The sequence below is a fragment of the Aegilops tauschii genome, chromosome 6 (genome assembly GCF_002575655.3).
Source record: "Aegilops tauschii subsp. strangulata cultivar AL8/78 chromosome 6, Aet v6.0, whole genome shotgun sequence".
NCBI lineage: Eukaryota > Viridiplantae > Streptophyta > Magnoliopsida > Poales > Poaceae > Aegilops > Aegilops tauschii.
The window spans coordinates 492,122,791-492,147,807 of NC_053040.3; the positions used below are offsets into that span (position 1 = coordinate 492,122,791).

The following is a 25,017-nucleotide window of genomic DNA, read 5'->3' on the forward strand; positions in this document are numbered from 1 at the left end:
GGGTCTACACGGAGTGGATGTAGCTGTGGGTTTGGCCCGGATGTTGCTCCCGGGTGTCCCTATGAGCCGAACTGACACAACCGGGTGGAGAGGTCCACTGGTCAAAGCCCGTCCGTCGGAAGTCAATGGGCTAGATCTGGTGGTCAGCCGCTCCAGGGTTAGGCGGGACGGGGGCCCTGGGGGGTAGCAATGCCACCGGAGCGTCGTACCGGTTCCTCATACATGCGGGGTGGTGTTGTGGCATGTCCGAAGAGGCGGCATGCGTCTCCGGTGCGTGGCCCCCCTCACGGACGGCGCCGCCGCCGGCACCTGGAGGGGGAAACGGATGCGTCGGGTCTAAACGGAGTGGATTTAGCTGTGGGTTTGGCCCGGATGTTGCTCCGGGTGTCCCTATGGGCGGACCTGACACAACCGGGTGGAGAGGTCCACTGGTCAAAGCCCGTCCGTGGGAAGTCAAAGGGCTAGATCTCGTGGTCAACCGCTCCTGGGTTAGTCGGGACGGGGGCCCTGGGGGGTAGCAATGCCACCGGAGCGTCGTACCCGGCCCTCATACATGCGGGGCGTGTCCGAAGAGGCGGCACGCGTCTCCGGGGTGTGCCCCCCCTCACGGACGGCGCCGCCGCCGGCACCTGGAGGGGGGAAACGGTAGTAGACGGACCAGGCAGTCGCATAGTTACCGGATCAGGCACTCGGTAACGGTACCCCTCAGTCAGTTGCTCTCCTATGTATCACCTTTCGCGAGACCATAGAAAATATTTATATCATAAAGAAATGTTGCCCCCCTCAATTTATTTCGAAATATTTTAACACAATGTACATTTTTCAATGCGTATGAAAATAATATACACTAAAAATATATTTGAAGACAGTTAATAATATATGCCACGTGTGTAATTAACATGTATACGGCCAGTTTGTAATTAAAATGTATAAAAAAAGAAATATACCTATGCCTACGGCTTAGCCGTCGGCATATATGCCACGTGGCATGATTTATATATGCCGACGGCTAAGCCGTCGGCATAGGTCGCCTTATCCACTCGCGGCCACCCCTCCTCCACTCGTTCTCTCCCACACCCGCAGCCTCATCCACTCGCTGCCTCGACCCCGCACCGTTCGCCGACCGCCGCCCGCCGGCGCCGCCCGCGCCCCTCCCCGCCTCCACCCCGACCCTCTCCGCCCCCTCCTCGCGGCACCGCCGTCCACCCGACCTCGCCCCGGCCGGCCTCCCAACCCCACCCCGACCCCACAACGCCGCCGTCCACCCGCCCCGCGCCGACCCCGTCTCGCGCCGCCGCCGGCCGCAGGGCTCCCCGCCCCTGGCCCGGCCTCCCGGAGCCCGCAGGCCGCCCCGCCCCTGGCTCGGCCTCCCGGAGCCCGCAGGCCGCCCCGACGAGCACGCGTGGGCGCGGCTTCGGCCGGCCTTGCTCGTCCATCGTCGTTCGCTCCCGCCCCAGTGAGCACCTCCCTCCACAGCCGGACGCCGCCGGACGCCCCTCTGCCCGGTGAGCTAGGCTCTTTTTTTTTCATTTTTCCTACTGTGACATTCATAGTTTTATGTTAATTTGCTGCAAATAACTACTATGTATGGACCAATATGATATATAATGGATTAAGACAATATATGCATGTGGGATTAATGGATTATGACAATATGACATATAATGTTCATAAGCCGGATCTTCTTTTGTGCTGCCATGCACAAGCATATGGGATTAATTAACAAAAAAAGTTTATATTTGTGAGTCTCGTGTGAGTCTCAAGAATGGTGTATTCAGCCCCTAAGTCTATTCACATAAGAATGCAAAAAGCATATGGGATTAATATGATTTTTTTCATAGTTTTAAGTGTCAATGCTTAATGTTAAGTAGCTATGTGAGATGTGCTGCAAAATTATGATATGATGAGTGGTTATTTAATCATGATGATCTTGCTAAAAAAATTGAAGGACAAAATTTGACACTTGACGAAACATGATTTATTTTCATAGTTAAAAGTATCAATGCTTAATGTGAGGTGATGACCTAAATTTTTTCCACTCAGTGTAATTAACAGGATTTGTAGTGTTCCATCTTCGTGGAGTGATTGTCGACGTTGGAGGTGTTGGTCCACGATCGTCCCTCTCCTTTGATCGACTACATCGGAGGGTGAGCAACAATTCCATGACCTCGTCCACTTTTTTTCCATGTCACGAGATTAAATTTTCACATCAAGTCGTGTAACCTAGGTCTCCCGTCCAAAAGGGTTGCATCGATAAATATGCATTCAATTGCATATTTATCATCGCATCTCTTTCGGATTGTCCAGCGCTTTCCACGGACAGCCCGAGGATGTGTAGATTGGGTACGTTGTTCATGCTCTACCCCGTTCCGAGACAGGATTTTGGCGGCACCTCCCTGTTGTTCTCCGGATGCACATTCTCTCGGCATTTTGCCGAGACGTGTATTTGGAGAACAGCGGGGAGGTGCTGCCGAAATTTTGTCTCGGAATGGGGTAGAGCATGGACAACGTACTCAATCTACACATTCTCGGGTGGGATTAGGACCCATCTTTACCTATTAGAGATGTAGGTGGATTAAATGTCGTTTCTCGTCAACCTTGTAAAAAATAAAATATTGATGTGAGTAATCTAAATGAATCCTTAATTTTGTTGTGTGGCTTCCAATAAAGCAGAGATGGCAGATAATCAGTGGATGTATAGTGGGTTTTTCCGTCGGAATCAAGTAACAACAGAGTGGGTCAAGAAAACTGATGTGTTTTTGAAAGAGATATTCCGTAGTCCAATGAGGATGGTGCCAGAATGCCCGTGTGCCAAATGTAAGAGACGTATCCGCAGAGATAAGAGTGAGATGACTAAGCACCTTCGCACGCATGGATTTATGCCCAACTTTAATATGCCGATAAACTTTGCCCAGCGGGACCGTGGTAGAGAGGAGGTGATACGACAACGCGTCGCTGGTTATGAGGACGATGGGGTTAGAGATATGCTAGATGATGTCTTTGCTGCACAGCCGACACCTCCGTCACATTCAGCGAATGAACCAGAGGAGCCGGAGGAAACCGCAAAGGCCTTCCTGGAAATCTTAGCCTCGTCAAAGAAACCTCTCTATGAGGGTGCCAAGCTGTCTGTGCTGGATGCCATCTCGCAACTGATGGCAGTCAAGGCTGAGTACGGCTGTAGCCGAGGTTGCTTCGAAGCATTTCTAGGAGTATGGGCTAACAGCCTGCCTGAGGGCCATGAACTGCCAAAAAGCATGTACGCTACGAAGAAAATCATGAAGGCGCTCTCCATGGACTATGAGAAAATACATGTTTGTCCAAAGAATTGCCTTTTGTTTAGGCATGAGTATGCGGATGACAACTACTGTAGGAAGTGCGGTTCCTCTCGGTATATTGAGGTGGTCGATAAGCATGGTCAGAAGCAGCAGCTAAAAATCCCTGTGAAGGTTCTTCGGTATCTTGATTTTATAAAAGGACTGCAGCGCCTTTTCATCACCGAGGAGTCTGCGAAAATGATGAAGTGGCACAAGGAAGGGAAAAGGTACAATCCAAAAAAAAATTGTACATTCATCAGAAGGTGAAGCATGGAAGTCATTCGATGTAGAGTACCCGGAGGAAGCAACCGAGGCTGGGAATGTCAGAATTGCTATAACAGGTGATGGGTTCAATCCATATGGTATGTCGTCTAATCCATATAGCTGTTGGCCCGTATTTGTTATTCCGCTCAATCTCCCTCCCGGCGCCATAATGGAACGCAAGACCATGTTCCTGTCGCTTATAATTCCGGGGCCTGAATATCCGGGGAAGAATTTGAGTGTGTTTATGCAGCCGTTGGTGGATGATTTGCACCATTCTTGGTACTTCCCGAGGTTGACATACGCCCGGCATCTGCAGAAAAATTTCTTGATGAAAGTTTGGCTACAGTATTGCATGCATGACTTTCCCGGCTATGCCTTGTTCTGCGGATGGTGTACAAGTGGAAAGATGCCTTGCCCAGTGTGCATGCAGGCCTTAATTTTCATTTGGCTGAAGAAGGGTGGCAAGTATGTTGCCTTTGACCTGCATCGACAGTTCCTCCCTCCAGACCATCCTGATAGGGAAGACAAGAAGAACTTCACAAAAGGCAAAGTTGTCCATGAAGTAAACGAGATTCGAACGTTTTCTGGTGCGGATGTGCTTGCTCAGCTGAAAGCTCTTAAGCCTGCCGCCAAGAGGAACCAGGGGACGACACGTGGCACGGCTATGCCTACGGCTTTGCCGTAGGCATAGCCCTGCCACCAGGAGGCACCACGGAGTGCCACGTGGCAGAGGTATGCCGACGGCCAAGCCGTCGGCATACCTCTACCACGTGGCATTCCGTGAATCGTTAGCTCTTTTGACGGCACCGTTCGTTGCCGTCAGGCGAAAAACACTGCCGACGGCTAAACTATGCCGACGGCTGGCGCTCGGCCGTCGGCATAGGCCCCTATGCCGACGGCTATACTACGCCGACGGTCTGACAGGACTACGCTGACGTGATCTACGCCGACGGGGCTATGCCGACGGCAGCCGTAGGCATAGATCTATGCCGACGGCAAAGGACCTATGCCGACGGCCCTGGGCTGTAGGCATAGGGCGCGAGTCCGGTAGTGTATGCTGTCAGAAACTCGAATAATATTATCCCAGAATTTGGAAATCATATGGAATTTCAATTTTAGTGTAGAAAAGCAACCCATTAAATTTTTGAAAGTATTATATTACTTCCTTTGAATCAAATGGGCACTAGAGGAAAAATTCTATGGATTGGAATCCTTCAACAATTTCTTTGAAAGTCGTTTGAGCCAAGACGCCGCCTATCTTAGAGCATCTACAACAAGACGACCCACATATGCTCCAAACGCTCGGTTGCCCAATCGTTGTCCGGATGAAAAAAATATCACCCAATCGGACGCCCTCGATCCGGCCCAAACGTCCGGACTGAGCGGCATTCCCCATACCTGACCAATATCTGGGGTGGATATGGCGATGCCCGGACCTGTCCCTATGAATCAAACTGTTCATACATGGATATTTGCAGATATGGCAGACATTACGCCACATGATCCCTATGAATCATTATGAAGCACTTATCAATTTTAAATATTTGACATCAATGCTAAATTATGAAAGTAATATCGAGAAGAGGCAGCGGCTAAAACGGGTCAAAAATCAACTGATAAAAAATTGGCATAACCTTTGTTAAAAAATTGAACATATTGAGTTTTAGAAATTTGGCAAAACGGAAAGTAATCAACGTTTTGCCAAAATGTTGGAACTCATTTTTCAATCCCTGCAAATATAACATATAACTTGCACTTGTCATATGTAAGAAGATTCAACTCAACCTGACATTTTTTTATAATACATTATCACAAAAAATATTTAAATGCAACTTGTTCCTCTTAGCAAAATCTACGGAAAAAATCGGCCTAACCTTTGCTAAAAAAAGTGAACTTATTGAGTTTCAGAAATTTTGTGAAACGGAAATTAATCAACGTTTAGCCGAAATGTTGGAACTCATGTTTTTATCCCTGCAAATATAACATATAATTGCCACTTATCATATGCTAGCGAATGGACCCGTAAGTCGTCCACACTTTTCCTTTCTTTCTCTCATTACGCCCATGGCCGGAGGTCACCGAGTGAAGTCTAAAATAAACCCTGAAGTTATAGAGGCCGACGCAAATGGACCCTCATCTTTAAATCCATGAATTTGGTACCCCGTATTTACAAATCCCTGTCAATCCCGACCCCTGCATCACTAATTTTGTTTGGTGTAATAGGAAGGCACGATCCCAAGTTCCCAGCCGGGATTGGTTTCTACGTTGACTTGCTATGCAGCCCAACTGTTCTGTCATATGCATCTCTTGACAAGTTCTCTGCCCAACCATGTGCAGCGGCGACCGACGGCGGCGCTGACGAGCTGCTCAACAGCGTGCTGCACCGGGACAAGCCGACCCGACGTCCCGTAGGCTGCACTCACGTCCATCTGTGCACATCATAGATTAAAATAGCCCGCGAAATAGCCGCGATAGCTGCGCTATAGCTGCCTGGGAGCCTCACCGCTAAGCTATGGCTGTTGCCGCGAAAACCTCAACATATCTCTCTAAATGGCTAAAAAATCGGCAAAACCCTTCAGAAATCATCTCTCCCACCAGAAAATTTTCCGCCATTTGCCGCTATTGCCCGCTATGGCGGCCGCTATAGCTGCTGGGGGAGGCCGCCGCGAAATCATTTCTCCCGCGATTTTAATCCATGGTGCACACACATGCACGTACGTATCCATGAGACCGTCCCGCCGTTGGCCGCCGCGCTGCTCACTACTCGCGCCACCGTTTGCAGCCACGGAGCCGTGCTTCGGTTTCGTGCCTGACGCCACCTGTTTCATGCAGTTGCTCGCAGCTACGCGTCGCCGGTCGTTTTCACGCTTGCCTGCGCGTCGCCGCTCTCAGCGGTCATCGATTGGACGCCAACACCACTGCCCGTGCTACCCCATGTCCGAGCTGTGTCAGTCCTCACCGCCACACCAAGTCTCGACTGCGTCGTGAGACGCGCGTGCAGCGTGATAGGCCGGCCATCGCCGCCCACGGCTCGCCCGTCGCGCTCTGCCGAGACCCAGCTGCCCGCCGCCATCACTGTGTCTGGTCACGCTGTCCTAAGGTCTCCAGCAGCTGCCACCTCCAGTCGTCGGCCCGGACAGGGTCAGCTCGGCTGTCGGCGCTAACAGGTGCGCTGCTCGGCCTAGAAGAGGAAAGAGGGATCGGCAGTGGATATGGCAAGGGGATCGGGAGAGGATAGAGGAAGAAGAAGATAAGAGGAGAGAGATTAAAGTGACTTGTGGACCAATACCGTCAATGAGGGTAGCGGATGAACGGATTTTCTCTTTTCCCAGTGAGCCAAACATGCCTAAGGTTAGAATAGACCGGGACCTGAGAGGTTGGGGTATCAACTTCAGGGATTTAGAGGTGGGGGTTCATTTACGCCAGCCTCTATAAAATCAGTGTTTATTTCAGACTTTACTCGAGGTCACCCTGCCAAGCATCCAGACCAGCTCCCTGGCCGTCACCCCTGTCATCGAGATCAAGCGCCCGCGGTCCGAACTCGCGCCCACGGCCGCTCCCCGGCTGGACCTAGCGTGCCGCTTGCACGAGTTGGCCGAGGCTGCTCTCGCCTGTGTTATCCGTGCGTGCATCCACACGCCAGCATGCCCGAACGCGCACCTAGATCGAAGCTCGTGCGCCGGTGATGCCTCCTGCACGAGCACCATGAGCTAGTCGTGGCCGCTCGCGCCCGTGGCATCTCCATGGCCGCTCCTAGCCACAGCTGGCGCGCCCGCGGCACCGCCTGCACGGGCTGACCAGGAGCTGGCCGAGGATGCTCGGTGACCACGCATCCAACGTGTTTGATAAAATGTCTACAAATATGAGAGGTTGAAAGTAGGGGCATGATTATTTTGCAGCAAAAATTAGAGGATTGTCGGAAGCGCCTGGACGCTGACTGGGCGCCGGCGTTTGTGACTCCAAATTAGATGATGCTTGTTGTAGATGCTCTAACAAACGGCCCGGTCAGCGGGCATTTGTGACTCAAAATTAGATGGTCCTTGTTGTAGATGCTCTACCAAACGGGATATAACGCCGTCGCCAACAAAAGTGTACCAAAACAAGTCACAACATTCTAAAAAAAATCTCATGACCAACGTTCTGTGAAGCCTCGGCATCAGTCAGACACTCTCGTCGTGGACACCAACCAGTTGATCCCAAATGAGCTAGCAGTAATTAAACCTTTTCTTTTTCGATGAGTAATTAAATCTTTTGACGTCGTTGCTATAAGTTCACCCTAGAAGTGTACCAGGAAGCTAAAACATAGGCAACATTCAGTCTCGAGACCATTTATACCAGGACGTTAGGATGCAGTCGATGTACGCGGTGCAGTCAGTCGCTCATTTTGATGCATGCATACATATTAACACGTTACGACTCGTGAACAATGTCAAATAAAATAATTTACAACTTTTGACCAGCCATAGTGTAGATGCATGCCCTATACACTACACAATGATCATTATTTATGAATAAACTGAACCTAGTATCAGTGACATTTGATTTGATGAACTAACACATACATTTGGCAGTAAACACACAGGGTTACTCAATGAGTTACATTACATATTTTCTTGGGACAAAGGGCGACTCCCCTCCTTCTACTTGAAGTATTTTATCCACAACAGCAATACAAATATATACATTGTCCCATCCATAGTTTCCTATCTCGACAAATATAGACAACCTGACTATAGTTCACAAACAAGTTGCGACTTATGGGATTGATTCAATATGAAAAGGCGATTGAATACGTCTGTCATCGATGGCCTTTGATCCACATCAAGGCTAAGACATTCCACGGCGATCCCTGTCAAACTATCCAGAATCTCCAAATCTTCAGTTACAATAATTTCCTTGTCAAACAAGTGAGTTGCTTTCCTCTCTTTTTTGTAAGCTTCAAGGAAATTGATCACTAAGCTACTACCCTCGGAATGTGTGGCTTTCTTCCTACTAATAAGCTCCAAGATGACAACTCCAAAACTGTAGACATCACTTTTTTCTGTTAGTCGGCCTGTCTACAGGTATACTGGATCCATATAACTCATGTCACCAATAATAGATCCCGTGTGCTGTTTGTCTCTCGCAATCAACCTTGATATACCAAAGTCTGAAATCTTTGGCACAAACTTGTCATCCAAAAGTATATTTGCTGGTTTAACGTCACCATGTAGGATCTTGATACTGGTTTTTGAGTGCATATAAACCAGACCATCTGCTGATTCTGCAGCAATACTTAAACGCACACCCAAGTTGAGGGGCACCTTGTTTTTGCCGTGAAGAATGTCATCGAGGCTACCACTGCAGAGAAACTCATAGACTAGAATCGGGGCTTCGACTTCTAGGCAACAACCTATGAGCCTAACGATGTTCTTGTGGATGACTTGATATTGAATGATGACTTCATTTGCAAACTGTTCATTCTCTAGCACACTACCACTAATCGGCTTCTTCACAGCGACTGGTTCATTATCAAGAATTCCCTTGTAAACTTCACCAAAGCCACCTTTCCCAATAAAATTGCTACTCTTAAAAATTGGCTTGAGCTTCTCCTTTTCAAACAGTTTTATGAATTTTGCCTTCTCTAATGTACGCCCACCGTTCTTCTCATAAAATTCTCGAGTTTTCTTTTTCTCTTTGCGAAGAAGAATAAGGAATGATATGGCTGCAATGATAAAAACACCACCTACTCCACCTGGATGGACACATAAATAAAAAGATTTCATATAACTGAATTCTAAGAACTATTCTGTGTGCAGAAGAAAATATAAAAAGGGAGCAACACTTCTGATAACTTGCTTTGTTTTGTTTTCACAATAGCATTGATTTCCTACCTCAGGGTCACTACGGGGGTGTTTGGTTACAGGGACTAGACTAAAAAAAGTTCCTATAAGTCCCCATGTAACCAAACAAGAGGAACTTATTCTACAGGGACTAGAAAAAGACTCTACTGGAGGGTCTTTTTACTTTAGTCACTGGGACTAAAAAAAGTATAGTCCCTTGCAACCAAACACCCCCTATGTGGCTACATGATAAGACCCACTATCCAATGGTACAAAGGGGTTTGTGCCAAGTTCGGATGTGGGGATTTGCCCACACGCTGGTTAATTCATTGATTTGTCATTAGTGTCACATATGAACATGCGTTTTTTTTCAAAGACATCCACGTGAGAGAAAAAAAATATTATCACAGACGATTTTGTGAACCGTCTGACTTTATTGGTCACTAGTAATACAAGCCTATCACATATGACTTTGGGTGAGGAACCGTTTGTGATATGACCCAAAGCTGAGAACATCCGAGGGTTACATCTAGGAGTTTGTGTGAGGAACCCTGGCTGCAATAAACACCCATCCCTACTCCTTCTGCCTCATAAATAAAAAACCAATCCTATTCACAGCAGCGCCTACTAAAACCATTGCCACGCTTGTATAGCTCACAAGTACTTAAATTGTATGTACCCATGTGCAGATCTAGAAAACACCCATGAGTTTAGTTCCGGGCATATCGAGACTTTCAAATTTGGACTCTAAGACCGGGAGATCTGGGCCTCCAAACAATTTGGCACCATTTTTTTTGCCGAAACATTTCGGCACCAGTTAACCGTCTGTTTAGTTTCAGCACTGTTCCAGATTATCAAATCTTGGTAGGTCAGGTTTAGTAGGGAGTAACAGGTATAAGAAGAAAATATAAACTGAAAATAAACATTATGTTGCATTCCTGGCACGGCAACAATTTCGTTCATTTTTGACCTTTTTCGGACGCACTAGTAGAAAGCCCCATTATACCACCACCAGATAGACCGGTACCTACCATGTTCTGCTAGTTATACTCGGGAATGTGTCTTGAGGGGACACATGCTGATTAAGCAGCATTAAGTAGATGTAACAACAAAATTATGCACGACTACAAACAGAGAAGAAAGGGTAGATTCAGATCCTGTACTATTAGCTAGATAGGAGTATATAAAAACAACAAGAACAGTCATAGCCTAAATTTGTGCTTACCCAAAATCACTCGTGCTGTTGCGGGGAATTTATCTGTGCAGGTTCCTTTTATGCCGTCGCCTTTCATTCCTGGCTTACATGGACAATCATAGCCTCCTAACTTGTTTTTGCAGATCCCGTCAGCGGTGCAAGGATACAAATCGCGGATTTTGCACTCATCAATGTCTGAAAAGGAGAAATACAAAGGCATGAATGAAATTAAGATGGAGTTTCTATATGAGCTATTGTGGCGTAAAATTAAAAGAGAGAGTCTGGATTTGGAAACTGAAAAAAATATTTCCACCTTGGCATCCATTGACGATGTAAGGGTTGCCATCGTAATGGTCCCAGCACTTGCAGACATACCCCTGGCCACTAGTCGCGTTGGCACAAGAGCTGTTGCCACTGACACAGGCATAGTCTAGAGGTGGCGGTTGGCCTTTCGCCGGACATGAACCGTTCGGGATGGAGAAATCGATCACGAAAGGGACGCCCCTCGGGTATTTCTTGGGTAGCACCTCGTAGCCATACATGTCTGGCGTGGAGAAGTTGTACCATGAGCTCTCCACCACCATGGCGTAGGAGCACGGGTTGGTCTTAAACAACGTGTTATTTTTTCTCACTGTGAACGACGGTGCAAGCTCTCTGATGGGAAATGCTTCCGGCAAGGCGGCTTCACAGCAGCCCCGCCCCTTGCATGACCCGTTGGTTGCGAACTCGAGGAACTGCGGCTCCATGAGATCTGAAAGGCAGGAGAGAATTAATTCCTGCCATGAGTTGCCATGCACGGACGGCGACCACGGGTAGCTATAGACCCTAGTCTGGACTCTCCAGCCGACGCCAATGACAACATTGCCCTCTGTCGACAGGAGGAACGGACTTATCTTTTTGCCCAACTTCATATTTTGATTCTTCAGTAAGTAATCGGTTTGATTTTGGCTGCACATAGAAGAGACCGCGCCGTATGCGCGCACCTCACCCTTTCCAACGGATATATCAATGAGCTCGAAGGCCGTGATATCCAGTGATCTACTCCAAACTTGACTCCATTCTGGCTGCATTAATTTACGATCAAATAGAAAGCAACATTAATTAATTACAGCTCCGTGTTAAAAATCATTAATTAATTACCACATAGTAAATCATTATGCATATAATTGGAGATAACTTGGCACGATGTAACTAGCAAGATAGCGAAACATCTGTCTTTTGCAAGCATGATGAGTCTATTAAACACTTATTTTTTTAATGTAAATTCGGTTGTGCTGTGTGACATAGTTCAAGTAGCTTCAAATCTGTATCGCCATGTAGTGCACCTAACATGTTAGGTAATTGATTGCGGGGTATTGATAAACAATTTTCCGGACATTTTTTGTGGGGGCGGATGCCTTATGCTAGACATTGTGAGTTACCAGAAATGATGTAGTTTTTAACAATAAATGTGTTTCATCTCCCGTGCAGGTTATTAATGCATGTACTTAATAACTCCGTATTTAGACTATCCTGCAGAGGCTGGAGGACAACTGCATTTTTATGATGGGTCTACATGGCTAAAGCGTACGGTCAGGGAGATTTTCTCACCCCATGGATGGCAGTGTACTCCCCAGATAGGATTTGCCCCACCCTAAGATGAGTTGGTTTTTTATTGCTGTAAAACAGTATTTATTTTTGGGTCGTTTGGACTTGTTATCTGTGTGCGTCATGCTATGCAGAGGCCGGGCATTCTTTCGATACGGTTGTATCACCTCGATATTTCAACTCAATGAAATGTCCTTTATCGAAAAACTAAAACAGCTTACCTCCACCCTGATTTGCTCCTCGAATATATACTGATATACTCCACTGTTCGCAAGGTAGGCGCGATGAGGATTGAAGGAGTCGTTGCAAGTGACCTGGAAGCCCTCACGGAAGCAACCTGACTTCATGCCGAACGGGTAGGGGATGCTTATGTTGCCGCACTTGTCGGGGCAACTGGCAAGTGTGATCTGATGCTGCTCATCTTGATCAACAGCACCATCCCCCAGGATCATGTGAGTTGCTGTTGGAAGGAGGAGGAGGAGGAGGAGGAGTATGATAGTTGGCCGTGGTTGGGAACGGGATTCTAAGGGTGGGGTCATGCTGGTGTGTGTTTTGCGCTCCCTTGCAAGCTCACTCTGTCTATGATATGGATGCAAAGCTAATTATGCTCCGTTCAGGCTTATTGAGTCATCTTAACTTATATATTGGTAGCATCGACGGTTCTACTATAACCCCATCGTCATTCTTTGCTAGTACTAGTACTAATCTTCATCTTCTCTCTCTTTTTACTATAAGACGCTTGTTTATTTGAAGTGGCAGTTCCACAAGCTACAAAAGAATGTACTTAATTAGTCAAGAAGGAAAGTTGACACCTTTGCTAAAAGAAAAGCTGGAACACCTACCATTGCAAGGAAATTGCCACCTTCTCTTTCTAAAAGGGCTCCGATTCTCTGCTTGAGAAATGCATCTTCGTATGATTTGATTCTGTCTGCCACCATCTCATCGAGGAACACACGCGATCGATTGAGGGGAATTGTTGCTTAACTGCTAGCTTACCCCACATATTTCGGCTATGTTCTAACTAGTCAAGCAGCAATGATTAGACCGTGACTTGGTCCAATAAGATAAGAAAGGTTGCACGGCCTTCTTTCTGTTGTCTAAGAGGCAGGCCATGATCATAATAGAGGCCTCTTCGCCCTTTTGGATTTTGATATTAAGCTACCACGTGGTGATGATGGTAGCATATAGGTTATGCAGGAGGCGAGCATGACAACATTTGCTCCTAGGCCCCAAATACTGAATGAGGAAAAAAACTTGGGTCTGTCCTCCGTGATGTGTTGTTCATACAATGTTGGGTCTGTCTTCCATACTTTGGTGTTCATACGATATGGAGTCAACATAAGTTGCTGATGTTTATTCTTTATATACATAATGTAAGCTTTTACTAGTCACAGTCTCTACATCATATGATGGATACAACCCAACTTATTTACATCGTTTATTACATAGTTCCAAGACAAAGATGTTGCTGCAAAGAAAGAAGGACCAAAAACACATGAAAGGGCGATAACACATATAAAAAAAGAGAGTATTGAGCTCTTGGGGTGATAACACATATCACCCACAAAAAAATTGCAGCCAAGGAATGAAAACAAGGCGACACCAGAGACTGCCCAGAATGATATGTTAGTTCGAGTGGCCCATGGCTTTCTATTCTACTCTGCTATGCTTGAAAAGCTTTTTTTTTGGGGGGTCATGCCATACTAATATCATAATTTCTGCATGTTTTTGTTTTCCCCCGATATGCGACATAACAAGTTGAAGCTATTCCTCAACAAAACTTGTAAACTGCTGGCTCCACTCTCATCAATGAGCGCACAAAAAGTCACTTTGTCCTAGTAGAAATCAGAACCACAGCGCTACCTAACTGACACCAAAAATATCGACCACCACCACCACGTTGTATGCAAAAGGCATTTTGAAAAACAATAACCGAAACTTCTGAGTAAACTACAACCCAGCTATCTCTAAACACTGAACATGTTAGAAAACAAATAAAATAATGTAGATGGATCCTACACTGACTGTGTGGGCAATTATGTGATGAAACCAGTGCGAGCAATATTCTGTCAAATCTTAGGCTTGATGTCCATGTACTTCTTAAGCGATGAGAGCTACCATGAATAGCCTGTCATTTTTAGTTTGTCTAGCTAGCTGTGTTTTCTCAGTTGCATTTCAGCTAAGTTTTTTTTCTTTCAGTTACTTGTTTTAGAGATTTTTCAATTCAAGTTTCGTTTTGTAGGCACATATGCTTGATTTCAGCGCTGCACAGTTGGACCTCTGCTTTGCTCAGACTGCTAGTGTTCTGATCATCTTCATTCATATTTCTTCCCTATTTCTTTCCTTCAGGAAATTTTCAGTTAGCTTGCAGGACAACCACCTTTATAGCCTGCAACATTTCTTACTGTAATTTATTTTGATTTGAAATCAGTTTTTAGGTCTGAGACATCAGATGATATTCATATCTGTAGTTTAGTCACTGAATTCTCCTTCTGTCTATTATCATTTTTTAGTTAGCTCATCCCTAATTTCCTTCAGTTTGTGATCTTGGCATTCACTAATCAGCCTCTTCAATTTTTTCTTTCGTCAATCGTCATTTTTTGTTCTCAGTGTCTTTTTCTTCAATCAGTTATCTTATTCTTCGATCTCTTTTTTCGACAAAGGGTGAATTCTATTGTCTCAAAATGGAGCATCTAGAGGATACATAACACAATGAATACACATCCAACCTCTGCATAGCTAGGATGTACACAGCCACGAACACACGAACACAAAAAATACGCCAGCAAAATAGCAGTCACATAAGGTGAAATCTATGCGTAGGCGAGAAAAAAAAACTCAAAATGATTAGATCCGCGATTGGCAAACTATAATAATGACCATATCCGCACCAAGCATCTCATGACATCACACGGATGACGATGTTCTTCAACAGCAACGCTTTTAGAAAGGGAGCGGCGCTCAAGCACCTCCATCACCGGATCCAACCAATCAAGGCTAGTTTCTAGGTTTTCACCTTGATGAACCAGCCCGAGCATATCGGAGCAATGCCTTCAACAAGGTAACGATGTAAAAGCATCGCCATTGCCAGGTACATATAACCAGCTTGGGTGAAACCTATGTTTTCACCTCAGAACTCGAGACTGAAGTCAATCATGCGTTGTCACCACCAGTTTTCCACGATCCAGCAGCTTCATGCGATGTATGACCGCAGCCACTGCACCACCATCCCTTCACGTCAAGCCGTCACACGTAGTTTGCATCTTGCCGTGAAGTCACCACTGGAGCTGAAGAGAGGAACCCCACTAAGATCTATTGGTAGCCACTGCGATCCCGCAGAGAGGTCGACACTGCAGACCGGAGTGGTCAACAAGGACAAGGGGGCAACATGAAACATGCACTAGTCGCCGCATCTGCCACCAGGTAGGCGACGCCACCATTGCCGGACCCGGACGACGCAAGACCCTTGGCCTGCTGACACCACCATGGCGTTGGAAGGCGAGGACGAGCTAACGACAACCACCTCAGGGCCACACGCTGACAGACCTCCATGGCCGGATCTGAGCGAGATGATCCTATGGAGAAGGTAGCCAAAGAACCGGCTGCATTCGGCATGGATGCCTCCAAACATCACAGGACGAATCTGCCGCTGAGAGGAATGGAAGGATGAGAAGATCTCTCGCCGCCACCGTCGGCCGCCACTGGCGCAACCGACCGGCGACGGCGAGGACGGGAGGAACAAGAGCAGGAGCCTGAGGTGGCGGGGTTGGGCGGCCGCCCGTGTCGCCCAAGCGAGCGACACGGGGCAGTTGCGATCTTCTTCGATCTTTGCTACTTCTTTCTCCATTTCTTCCCTGTTTCCCTCTTTCTTCAGTTTCTGTTTGTTCACTTTCTTCCTTGATTTATTGCTCTGTTTCTGCAGTCTTTTTGTCTTGTCATTCTCAGTTTGTATCTCAACCTTGTCATTCTCAGTTGTTGCCTCCATTCTCAATTTTCTACGTTAGACATTCCAATAGTACACGTAAAATAGCTAAAATCCAGTATCTAAATAGCTTATCCAATAATCACCCGCTTACCAGGTTTGTGGAACAAGGAAGAGTGCCATATTGTACTACTTATCCTATCTTTCATCGCCATTATCCAGACTGGTTTTTCGGTTCGGTCGCGGCGAGATGTTGGCGTGCATATGCATGACGCCAGCCAGCAAGATGTTATCGCAACTCATGAGGATTCCACGCGCGCCTACGCCTGGCTAGGTAGGCCTAGGTACGTACGACGGATCACGCCTCAACGACCAACTATATATAATTTTTTTGAGAGAACTTTCAATCTATTAATCTTCAATCGTGGTATGGGGAGCACAAGAAATAATAAAAATTTAATCTAAATCCGTAAACCTCCTAGTGACAACTATAAACACTGAAGCGAGCTGAAGGTGTGCCGCCGTCATTACCCCTTCCTCGTCTGAGTCGAACCTAGTACACAGTTGAGAAGTCGTCGTGCTAAGACTCCAAAGGACCAGCGTAATAGAGTAGCAACCGCCGCTGATGAAGAGTAGCGTAGATCGTAAGAATCCAACCTGAAAACACATGGATGTAGAGGAATTATGACTAGACCCGGGAAAATTCATTAAGGATAGACCCGCCAGAGACATACCTCCACACGCCCAATGATGAAGCTAGACACACCTTCGGAACAGGGGCTCGGCAGAAAGAACCTTACTTCATCTTCAGGGAGTCGCCGTCGTCTCATCTTCTTGACCATATGGCACAAACTTTAACAAAACATGATGAAACAACTAAAAACAAAGCCCTCCCGCTGACAAGGGCCAAGATCCACCGTGCCACCATGGCCCTAAAGCCACCGGAGATGAGGCGGACCGATAGCGACGTCGGCGGGAGACAGGGGAAACTCGACTTTTCTTGAGGAGGCAAGGTCGTTTTTTTTTAACGTAACTGCCTCAATCATACAGAGGACGGCGCGACCATATACGTACATAAAATCAGTTTCGTGTGTCCGATGTTGGAATATTGCCCACAGGATCGATCACATCAATTAACGATGAACTCGCACACACAAAAACTGATAGCCAAAGGCACGTGTCGTGCCTCTCTTCTCTTTATTTCTTTTTCTCTTTTTCCTGCGGTGTTGTTACAATAACCAAGGTCTGCCCGTGTATATATATATACGTTCAGCCAAGCCCTCACGTCCAACTTTTCTTAGTCCTACTTGGATACCTACTTGGACATTGAATCGACTTAAACTACTACTACATGATTCACGTACTAGTCCTAGCCGGACTCTACTAGTAAGTACAAGATTAACGTAGCCACAACATGCAAGCCAAGCAGCACTACTACTACGCGTCTAGTACATGGCAGCCAGCAAACTTGCACCTAACTAGCACTAACTAATTAATCAAGCTATAATCAAGATTATACTAACATCCGACTCCACCGATGCAACGAAAGATTATATACTGTATGTAGTACGCCCGTGTATGCTAGCTAGCCCAAGTACGTACGTACGCACGGCTGCAGTTGATGATAGCTAAACCCACGGAACCCTACGTGGATAACCAGCGGCGGCGCTGTACCTTCGCACGGAGCACGTACGTACCTATCGATGACGACGCCGGTGCAGTGGACAGATCTCCCTAACGATCTCCTCCATGTGCTCTTTGTTAAGGTCGGAGGCTTGCTCCACCGCGTCCGCTTCGCCGCGGTATGCAGGTCATGGCGGGCCGCCGCGATCGCGGCGAGGCACGCCGGGCTGCCCACCCTGCCGTGGCTCATCTTACACAACGGCCGGGACGACAAGTGCAACATGAGGAGGGTATACTGCCCCGAGGACGACGGGTTCCTATACTTCCCGCTAGCCAAGGCGCTGGGTCGCCGCGCTTGGCAATGACAAACATCTTGCGATCGTGAACCTCTTGTCAGGCGTTGAGGTGCCTCTCAACGCAAAGGACATGAGCACATTCTACTCGTATCGGAAGGTTCTCTTCTCGGAATCCCCCACCTCAAGCCGCTGTATCCTCGCCACCATCACCACCCGAGGCAGAGTGTCGCTCTGTGCAGGATTGGTTGTCCGGCCAAAAGGTGGACGGCAAAAATATTTAATGGGCCGAGGCTTGTCGACATTGTATTCTATAATGGAAAACTCTATGCCCTCACCGACTTGGAGGACATGGTCAAATTCAAAATAGGTGTAAACAAAGATGGTCGGCCGGTGGTAACTGTCGAGCTGCATATGCAAATTGGTAGCCGACCTTTCACGTGGGCAACTAACATTGTGGAGCTGCATGGCAAGCTGGCTATGGTGATGAAACAATGTTATTTCGACAACACCTACCTCAAGCGCTTCTTTTTCCATGTTTCCGTGCTTGTTAACAAGTTGACGAAAGAGAACACTCTCACCCTCAAGTGGGAGGAGGTAACAACCTTGGGTGATTGCGCCTTGTTTTTTTTGGAGAATGTGGACCAAGGCGTTGTATGTGCCGTCGGCTGGGTGCGCTGAGGTGCAGAGAAGTGCCATCTATGCCGACGATGTGACCTACTTGACGAGTTTGGACGGCCATGGTGATTGTGTATTTCCTATGGGAAACGAAAGCAGTGATAACGCCACACACGGGATCAAATTTGTAGGACCTTATACATGTGGTTATGTTCCATGTGGCATGTGGGTTCTCCCTCCTGATTTCTAGCTGACCAAGAGTGGTCTAGGGTATCATTCTTTTTAATTTACTCCTTGTTCGCAAGGTATTAATAAAGGTCAATTTATACGATAAATTGGACCATAAAGAGTGTGCAATTAGATACAATATACGTTGTCACATTTTATCTTGAGGTATATATGCCTGGTCAAAATACTCACTATAAGTTTGTAAGATATTGTATTGTGTCATGATATATGAAAATAATGAACTATTCATACCTTAGAGAGGGAGACAAGAATACTAAGTGGTTCCAACAGAAAGCAACATGGAGACGAAAGAAAAATACAATTGCAAAACTGAGAAATGAAAATGGTGCCTGGGTAGTGGACAAGAGTGGCATACACGAAATGACAAACTCCTTTAAAAAGCTATATGAGAAAGAAGAAGGGATTGATCCAACGGAAATTTTGGACCTGATTACGGACAGAGTGAGCAGCGATATGAATGACATGTTGACCAAACCCTTCTCTGCGACGGAAATCAGTGACGCTCTGCTTCAAATCGGCCCCCTCAAAGCCCCGGGGCCCGATGGCTTCCCGGCGCGTTTCTTTCAAAGGAACTGGGGACAAATAAAAGATGACATTATAAGAGGGGTCTTAGATTTCTTTGATAATTAATGGTGTCCTTCCTGAAGGTCTAATGACACTGTGATCGTTCTCATTCCAAAAGGAAAGGACCCCCATGCGCTAAAGGACTACAGACCCATTAGCATGTGCAACGTCATCTACAAAGTGTCTTGTCAACCGCTTGCGGCCTATTCTTGATGAGATTATTTCGGAGACACAAAGTGCTTTTATTCCCAGGAGGTTGACCACGGACAATGCCATTATAGCGTTTGAATGCTTCCACAAAATCCAGCACAGTAAGAATGCCAGAGATAACTACTGCGCATACAAACTGGACCTAACTAAAGCTTACGACAGGGTGGATTGGAATTTCCTGGAAGGTGTGCTGCGGAGAGTTGGCTTCTGCAGTAAATGGACGGACTGGGTGATGCAGTGTGTCAGCTCCGTTAGATATTCAGTGAGATGCAATGGGGAATTGCTAGACCCATTTGTTCTATCCAGAGGCTTGCGGCAAGGAGACCCTATCAGCCCATATCTCTTCCTTTTTGTCGCAGACGGATTAGTACATCTGTTAAGAAAGGAATTGATGGAGAATAATTTGACACCCATCAAGATTACGAGAAACAGCCCAGGGATCTCCAATCTCCTTTTTGCAGATGATGGCTTGGTTTTTTTCAAGGCCACAACGAAACAAGCTGAAACCATTAAGAGAGTCTTATCCACCTTCCAGAAATGCACTGGACAACTCCTCAGCGAGAAAAAATGCTCTCTTCTTTTCAGTGAAGCATGCCCCGCCGCTGCGAGAGATGATATTAAAAAAATCCTTGGGGTGCAATCCGACACCTTTGAGAGTAAGTACCTTGGATTACCCACCCCAGAGGGGAGGATGAAGGATGATCAGTTCCAACCAATCATGGATATATTCGGAAAAAGATGTAGTGATTGGTCGGAAAAATTCATGTCGTACGAGGCAAAGGAGATCCATGTGAATCGGTGGTTCAGAGCCTCCCTACATACACCATGTGTGTCTTCATGTTGTCAAAAGGTTTTTGCGAAAAGTATGAAAGAATGATTAGGGACTTCTGGTGGGGAGATGAAGAGGGGCATAGAAAGGTCCACTGGATGGCCTGGGATCGCATGACAAAACCTAAGAGAGCAGGCGGCATTGCCTTCAGAGATATGCATCTATTCAACCAAGCCCTCCTTGCGAAACAAGGATGGAAATTGATTCAAAACCCGGAAAGCCTTTGTGCAAGAGTGCTAAAATCCAAGTACTATCCTTATGGAAATATACTAGACACCATTTTTGTGTCGGATGCATCTCCGGTTTGGAGAGCCATTGAATTTGGACTGCAGCTACTGAAGAAAGGACTCATCTGGAGAGTAGGTGATGGAAAGAAAATACAAATCCAACGTGACCAGTGGCTTCCAAGAAGAGATGGCCTTTTGATAGCAGCTTTTATTAGAAGGTCTCGTCTCCGATGGGTTAATGAACTTATGCATCCGGACAGGAAAGAGTGGAATGAAGGCCTCATTCGACAGATCTTCTACCCATTCGATGCCGTGGAGATTTGCAAGATCCCCATCCCAGCGTCTAATGTGGAGGATCGGGTAGCGTGGCACTACGAGAACAACAAAGTATTCTCGGTCAAAAGTGCCTACAAGCTTGCTGAAAAACCTCACCCTCTCAAGCCTCACCCCTTCCAGCTCGTCAAGTGAACCAACTGGCCGCAGCATCTGGGACCTCATCTGGAAAGCGAAAGTGCCTGGAAAAGTTTGAATCTTCGCTTGGAGAGTGGCCACAAAAACCCTAGCTACAAAAGAGAACAAGCACAAGAGAACCCTTGAAGTGGATGCCACTTGTAGTATTTGTGGCAATGGAAGAGAGGATGAATTCCATGCCGTCGTTATGTGCACCAAAAGCAGAGGGCTCAAATCAGCAATGAGAGAGACTTGGACCCTGCCAACAGAAAAGAAGTTCTGGTATACAGGAGACAACTGGCAACAAGTCCTGCTAGATTCTGAAAATGACGAAACCCGGGCAAAATTTTTGCTGCTTTTATGGCGCTGTTGGCACCTATGGGAAGACTGCATGCGGAATGAGGGCAAACAGACCATCAGATCATCAGTACAATTCCTTGAGAAATACGAGGAGGAGATCAGATTGGCGGGTTACCCAGCGACGTTGCCTGACGGAAAAGTGACTTCTGACGAGCCCAGCCCGAGCTGAGACATACAGAGGCCTCGGGCATACGTTGGTCCCCACCTAGTCCCGACATAGTAAAATTAGGACGTCGATAAGTGCCACACGTGTGGACGTTAGAGGGTTTGCCCACACATTTTGTGTGGTGTGTAAGAGGAACAGCCCACGCACCTATGTGTGGGCAAAACAAGTAATGCCCACACACCTCTTTTTTTCCTCCCGATCCCTTTCACACGCGTGCGTGTGGGCGAAATAGATAACGCCCACACGCTCCATACGTCAGGCCTCGTACCTCGTGGTCCCGCACGCCCCGCGTACAGTCACCGCGCGTCCCACGGCTGCCATGGTCCAGACCCTCGTCCATGTTCGTTTAGCTGCAGTTGCCATGTCGCTGAACTTCGGTTGCCATGTCGGGCAACTACAATTGCCATGGTTGCTCAACTGCAGTTGCCATGTATGGTCTGGTCTACCACAGTTGCCATGATTTCAAAACTTTAGGAGTTGCCATCCACTAACACTAGGCAGTTGCCATGTAGCACTACAAAAAGGCATGGCAAAAAAACATGTTCGGATAAAAGAGAGAGTTGCCATGTTCTCACAAGCACGCTAGGGCAATTGCCACGTAAAAGAAAGAGTTACCATCTGCTTACGTGTACGCTAGGGCAGTTGCCATGTACCATGCAAAAACACATGGCAACTCGGGTAAAAGAGAGTTGCCATCTGCTTACAAAGCAAAGCTAGGGCAGTTGCCATGTGCCCTGCAGAAACACATGGCAACTGCCAGCTTTGGGTGTGGGCGAGGAGACAGGTGTGTGGGCGAAGTGATAAACGCCCACACATCAGCCCCCTCTGCGTGCGTGAAAACTGGTGTGTGGGCGAATTGCTAAACGCCCACAGACCAGCCTCCCGTGTGGTGAAAAAGACGTGTGGGCGACCGGATGATTGCCCACACACCAGCTTAGTCCTACGTGGCATATAAAAACTGCTAGATCGTGCTAAGATTCGTGCAGAATTGGTTGGACAAGGATCCATGCGTGTGGGCGAGTTGCCAGACGCCCACACGTGTGGGCGTTAGTGCTTTCGTAAAATTAAACACCGATGCTGCATTTGCAAAAGAATCGGGGACGGGCGCGGCTGGGTTCGTCGCCAGAGGTCACCGCGGCGTGGTGCTCCTATCTGCTTGTAAGGAGATGCCGACGAGCCACAGCGTTGAGGAGGCGAGGTGGTCCTGGAGATGGAAAATCAAATGATTGTCAAAGAAGTAGACAAGAAGAGCCCCACGCGATCCCACTGCTATGGCATAATCATGGACATCAAACTTGCAATGGGGCGCCTTTGCTACATGCAAAATAGTCCACGTCAAGCGGTGCAACAATGGCCTGGCTCACGGGCTACAACGCTCATGGCCTTCCCGCACCGCCCCATGCGCAACGCCGGCACCCGTCCCTGCCGGGGCCTCGTGGTCATGGAGGAAGAGGATCCGCCTGCTAGGGCGAGCGACGACGCCGTCTACTATGTCTGCAACCCATCCACCGGCCTGATGACAGCGCTCCCGGAGGGCCGGCCGTTGCCGCTGCAGCCCGTCGGGTATGCGGCAAGGGATCCCCGGTGGTACAACAACCTCGGGATCGGCTACGACGAGGTGAGCGGCAGGTTCAAGGTGGTTCGTGTCTGCCGCTACAACGAGTATCTCAATGCGGATTGCAACGTGTATGTGGTCGACGATGCGTTCTGTTGGCGACCGGCGGCGGGCGATGCCGAGCTACCAGAGGAGGCTGGGTACATAAGTTCGTACCAGGCGAGCGTGTCCGCGCAGGGTCACCTTTATTGGATGTCTGAGGCGGAGGGCATGTTCAAGGAGAAGCATGTCATCTCCTTCTCCCTCTCCGATGAGAAATTCGAGGTGATCTACGCGCCCCGCTACAGAGATTACAGCCTCACAGAGCTTGAGGGGCGTGCATGCCTCTTCTCCTCCATCTCCGACGTGGACCAGAAGTGCTACGACATATGGCTGCTATGCGACAACGAGGCGTGGGACCTGTTAGAGATACATCACGCAATCGAACATGATGAAGAACGAAAACGAGCAAGGGACACGAGATTTTAACGTGGAAAACCCCTCCAATATGAAGGGGAAAATATCACTGGCGCTAGCCAGCCAAACTTCACTATATTGGGAAAGGTTACAAACGCTGAGATTTACAACTGATCAACTATCCCGTGCGACGACTTACAAGAGGTATATATAACACAGGTGAGGCCCCTGTTTTGATTTGTATTGGGATGTGAATGGCTCGTACACGGTGATGCCCATTGCATATATATTTGATTCTTTCGTAGCTGCTTATTTCATTTCTATTGGCATGTGGATAATATCTGCATACCTAATGACATGTTTCCTTCAGGGTACATAGACCGATGGCGAAGAAAAGCAAAAAGACGGTTAGGAAGCGGAACCGAACCGGCAAAGATAGGAACCAAGGAGAGACAGCGAGCTGATGGACCTACAAAGAAACTGCAAACAGCTGCGCCGTTGCTCCAATTCGTTGCACCACTATGCGGAGAGTTAGGTTGATTTTATTTATTTCTGATATCTCAGAAGAGGAGGTGAGAGCAGCGGTGTTTCAAATGGAACATAACAAAGCTCCACGACCAGATGGCTTCCCCGCATAATTTTATCAGGTTTTCTGGGATATCATCAAGTCTGACCTTTTGGAATTGTTCAATTGTCTTCATGCCGGCTGACTTGACCTATTCAGGCTGAATTTTGGCGAGATTGTTTTGTTGCCGAAGATTAAGGAGGTTGAACGGATCCAACAATAGACTCATATGCCTACTTAATGTCAGCTTCAAGATTTTCACCAAAGTAGGTACGGATAGGTTAAATTCGATAGCTGACCATGTTGTCCGGCCATCTCAAATGGCGTTCATGCAAAGAAGGAATATACTCGATGGCGTAGTAATCCTGTATGAGACCGTTCACGAGATGCACAAAAAAACATGAGTGGAGTAGTATTCAAAATTGACTTTGAAAAAGCCTATGATAAGGTTAAATGGTCTTTCCTCCAACAACCCTTAAGGATGAAAAGTTTCTCCGATAAATGGTGTTAATAGATCCAAAATTTTGTAACTGGAGGTAGCGTGGCCATCATAGTCAATGATGATGTAGGCCATTACTTTCAGACAAAAAAAGGACTACGACAGTGTGACTCCATGTCCCCAATGTTATTTAACATTGTTGCTGACATGTTGGCCATTCTGATTGAGCGCGCCAAGCAGGACGGACTGATTGCAGGAGTAGTGCCACACCTTGTGGATGGTGGCCTCTTTATTCTGCAATATGCCGGT

General features: G+C 47.3%; 2 protein-coding genes across 2 annotated transcripts; one reads left to right on the top strand and one right to left on the bottom strand.

Annotated features, from left to right (window-relative positions):
* Nucleotides 1-8,071: 8,071 nt before the first annotated feature.
* Nucleotides 8,072-12,875, bottom strand: LOC109746347 (wall-associated receptor kinase 2). The gene is made up of 4 exons (XM_020305462.4): nucleotides 12,404-12,875; nucleotides 10,909-11,659; nucleotides 10,626-10,790; nucleotides 8,072-9,312 (listed from the first exon to the last, which is right to left on the bottom strand). The coding sequence occupies exons 1-4, from the start codon at nucleotides 12,719-12,721 to the stop codon at nucleotides 8,636-8,638; spliced, it is 1,911 nt and encodes a 636-aa protein (XP_020161051.1). The 5' UTR covers nucleotides 12,722-12,875; the 3' UTR covers nucleotides 8,072-8,635.
* Nucleotides 12,876-23,071: 10,196 nt separating this feature from the next.
* On the top strand, nucleotides 23,072-23,776 carry LOC109746349 (uncharacterized). The gene has a single exon (XM_020305464.1). It carries the CDS (start codon nucleotides 23,072-23,074, stop codon nucleotides 23,774-23,776), a length of 705 nt encoding a protein of 234 aa, XP_020161053.1.
* Nucleotides 23,777-25,017: the final 1,241 nt, after the last annotated feature.

Excerpts from the sequence above, each read along its gene's own strand:
- LOC109746349 (XM_020305464.1), top strand. The coding sequence starts at position 23,072 with ATGGCCTTCCCGCACCGCCCCATGCGCAACGCCGGCACCCGTCCCTGC.
- LOC109746347 (XM_020305462.4), bottom strand. The coding sequence starts at position 12,721 with ATGACCCCACCCTTAGAATCCCGTTCCCAACCACGGCCAACTATCATA. Across the intron at positions 11,660-12,403 it reads AGGAGCAAATCAGGGTGGAG|CCAGAATGGAGTCAAGTTTG; the intron begins GTAAGCTGTTTT and ends AAATTAATGCAG. Across the intron at positions 10,791-10,908 it reads CATCGTCAATGGATGCCAAG|ACATTGATGAGTGCAAAATC; the intron begins GTGGAAATATTT and ends TCTCCTTTTCAG.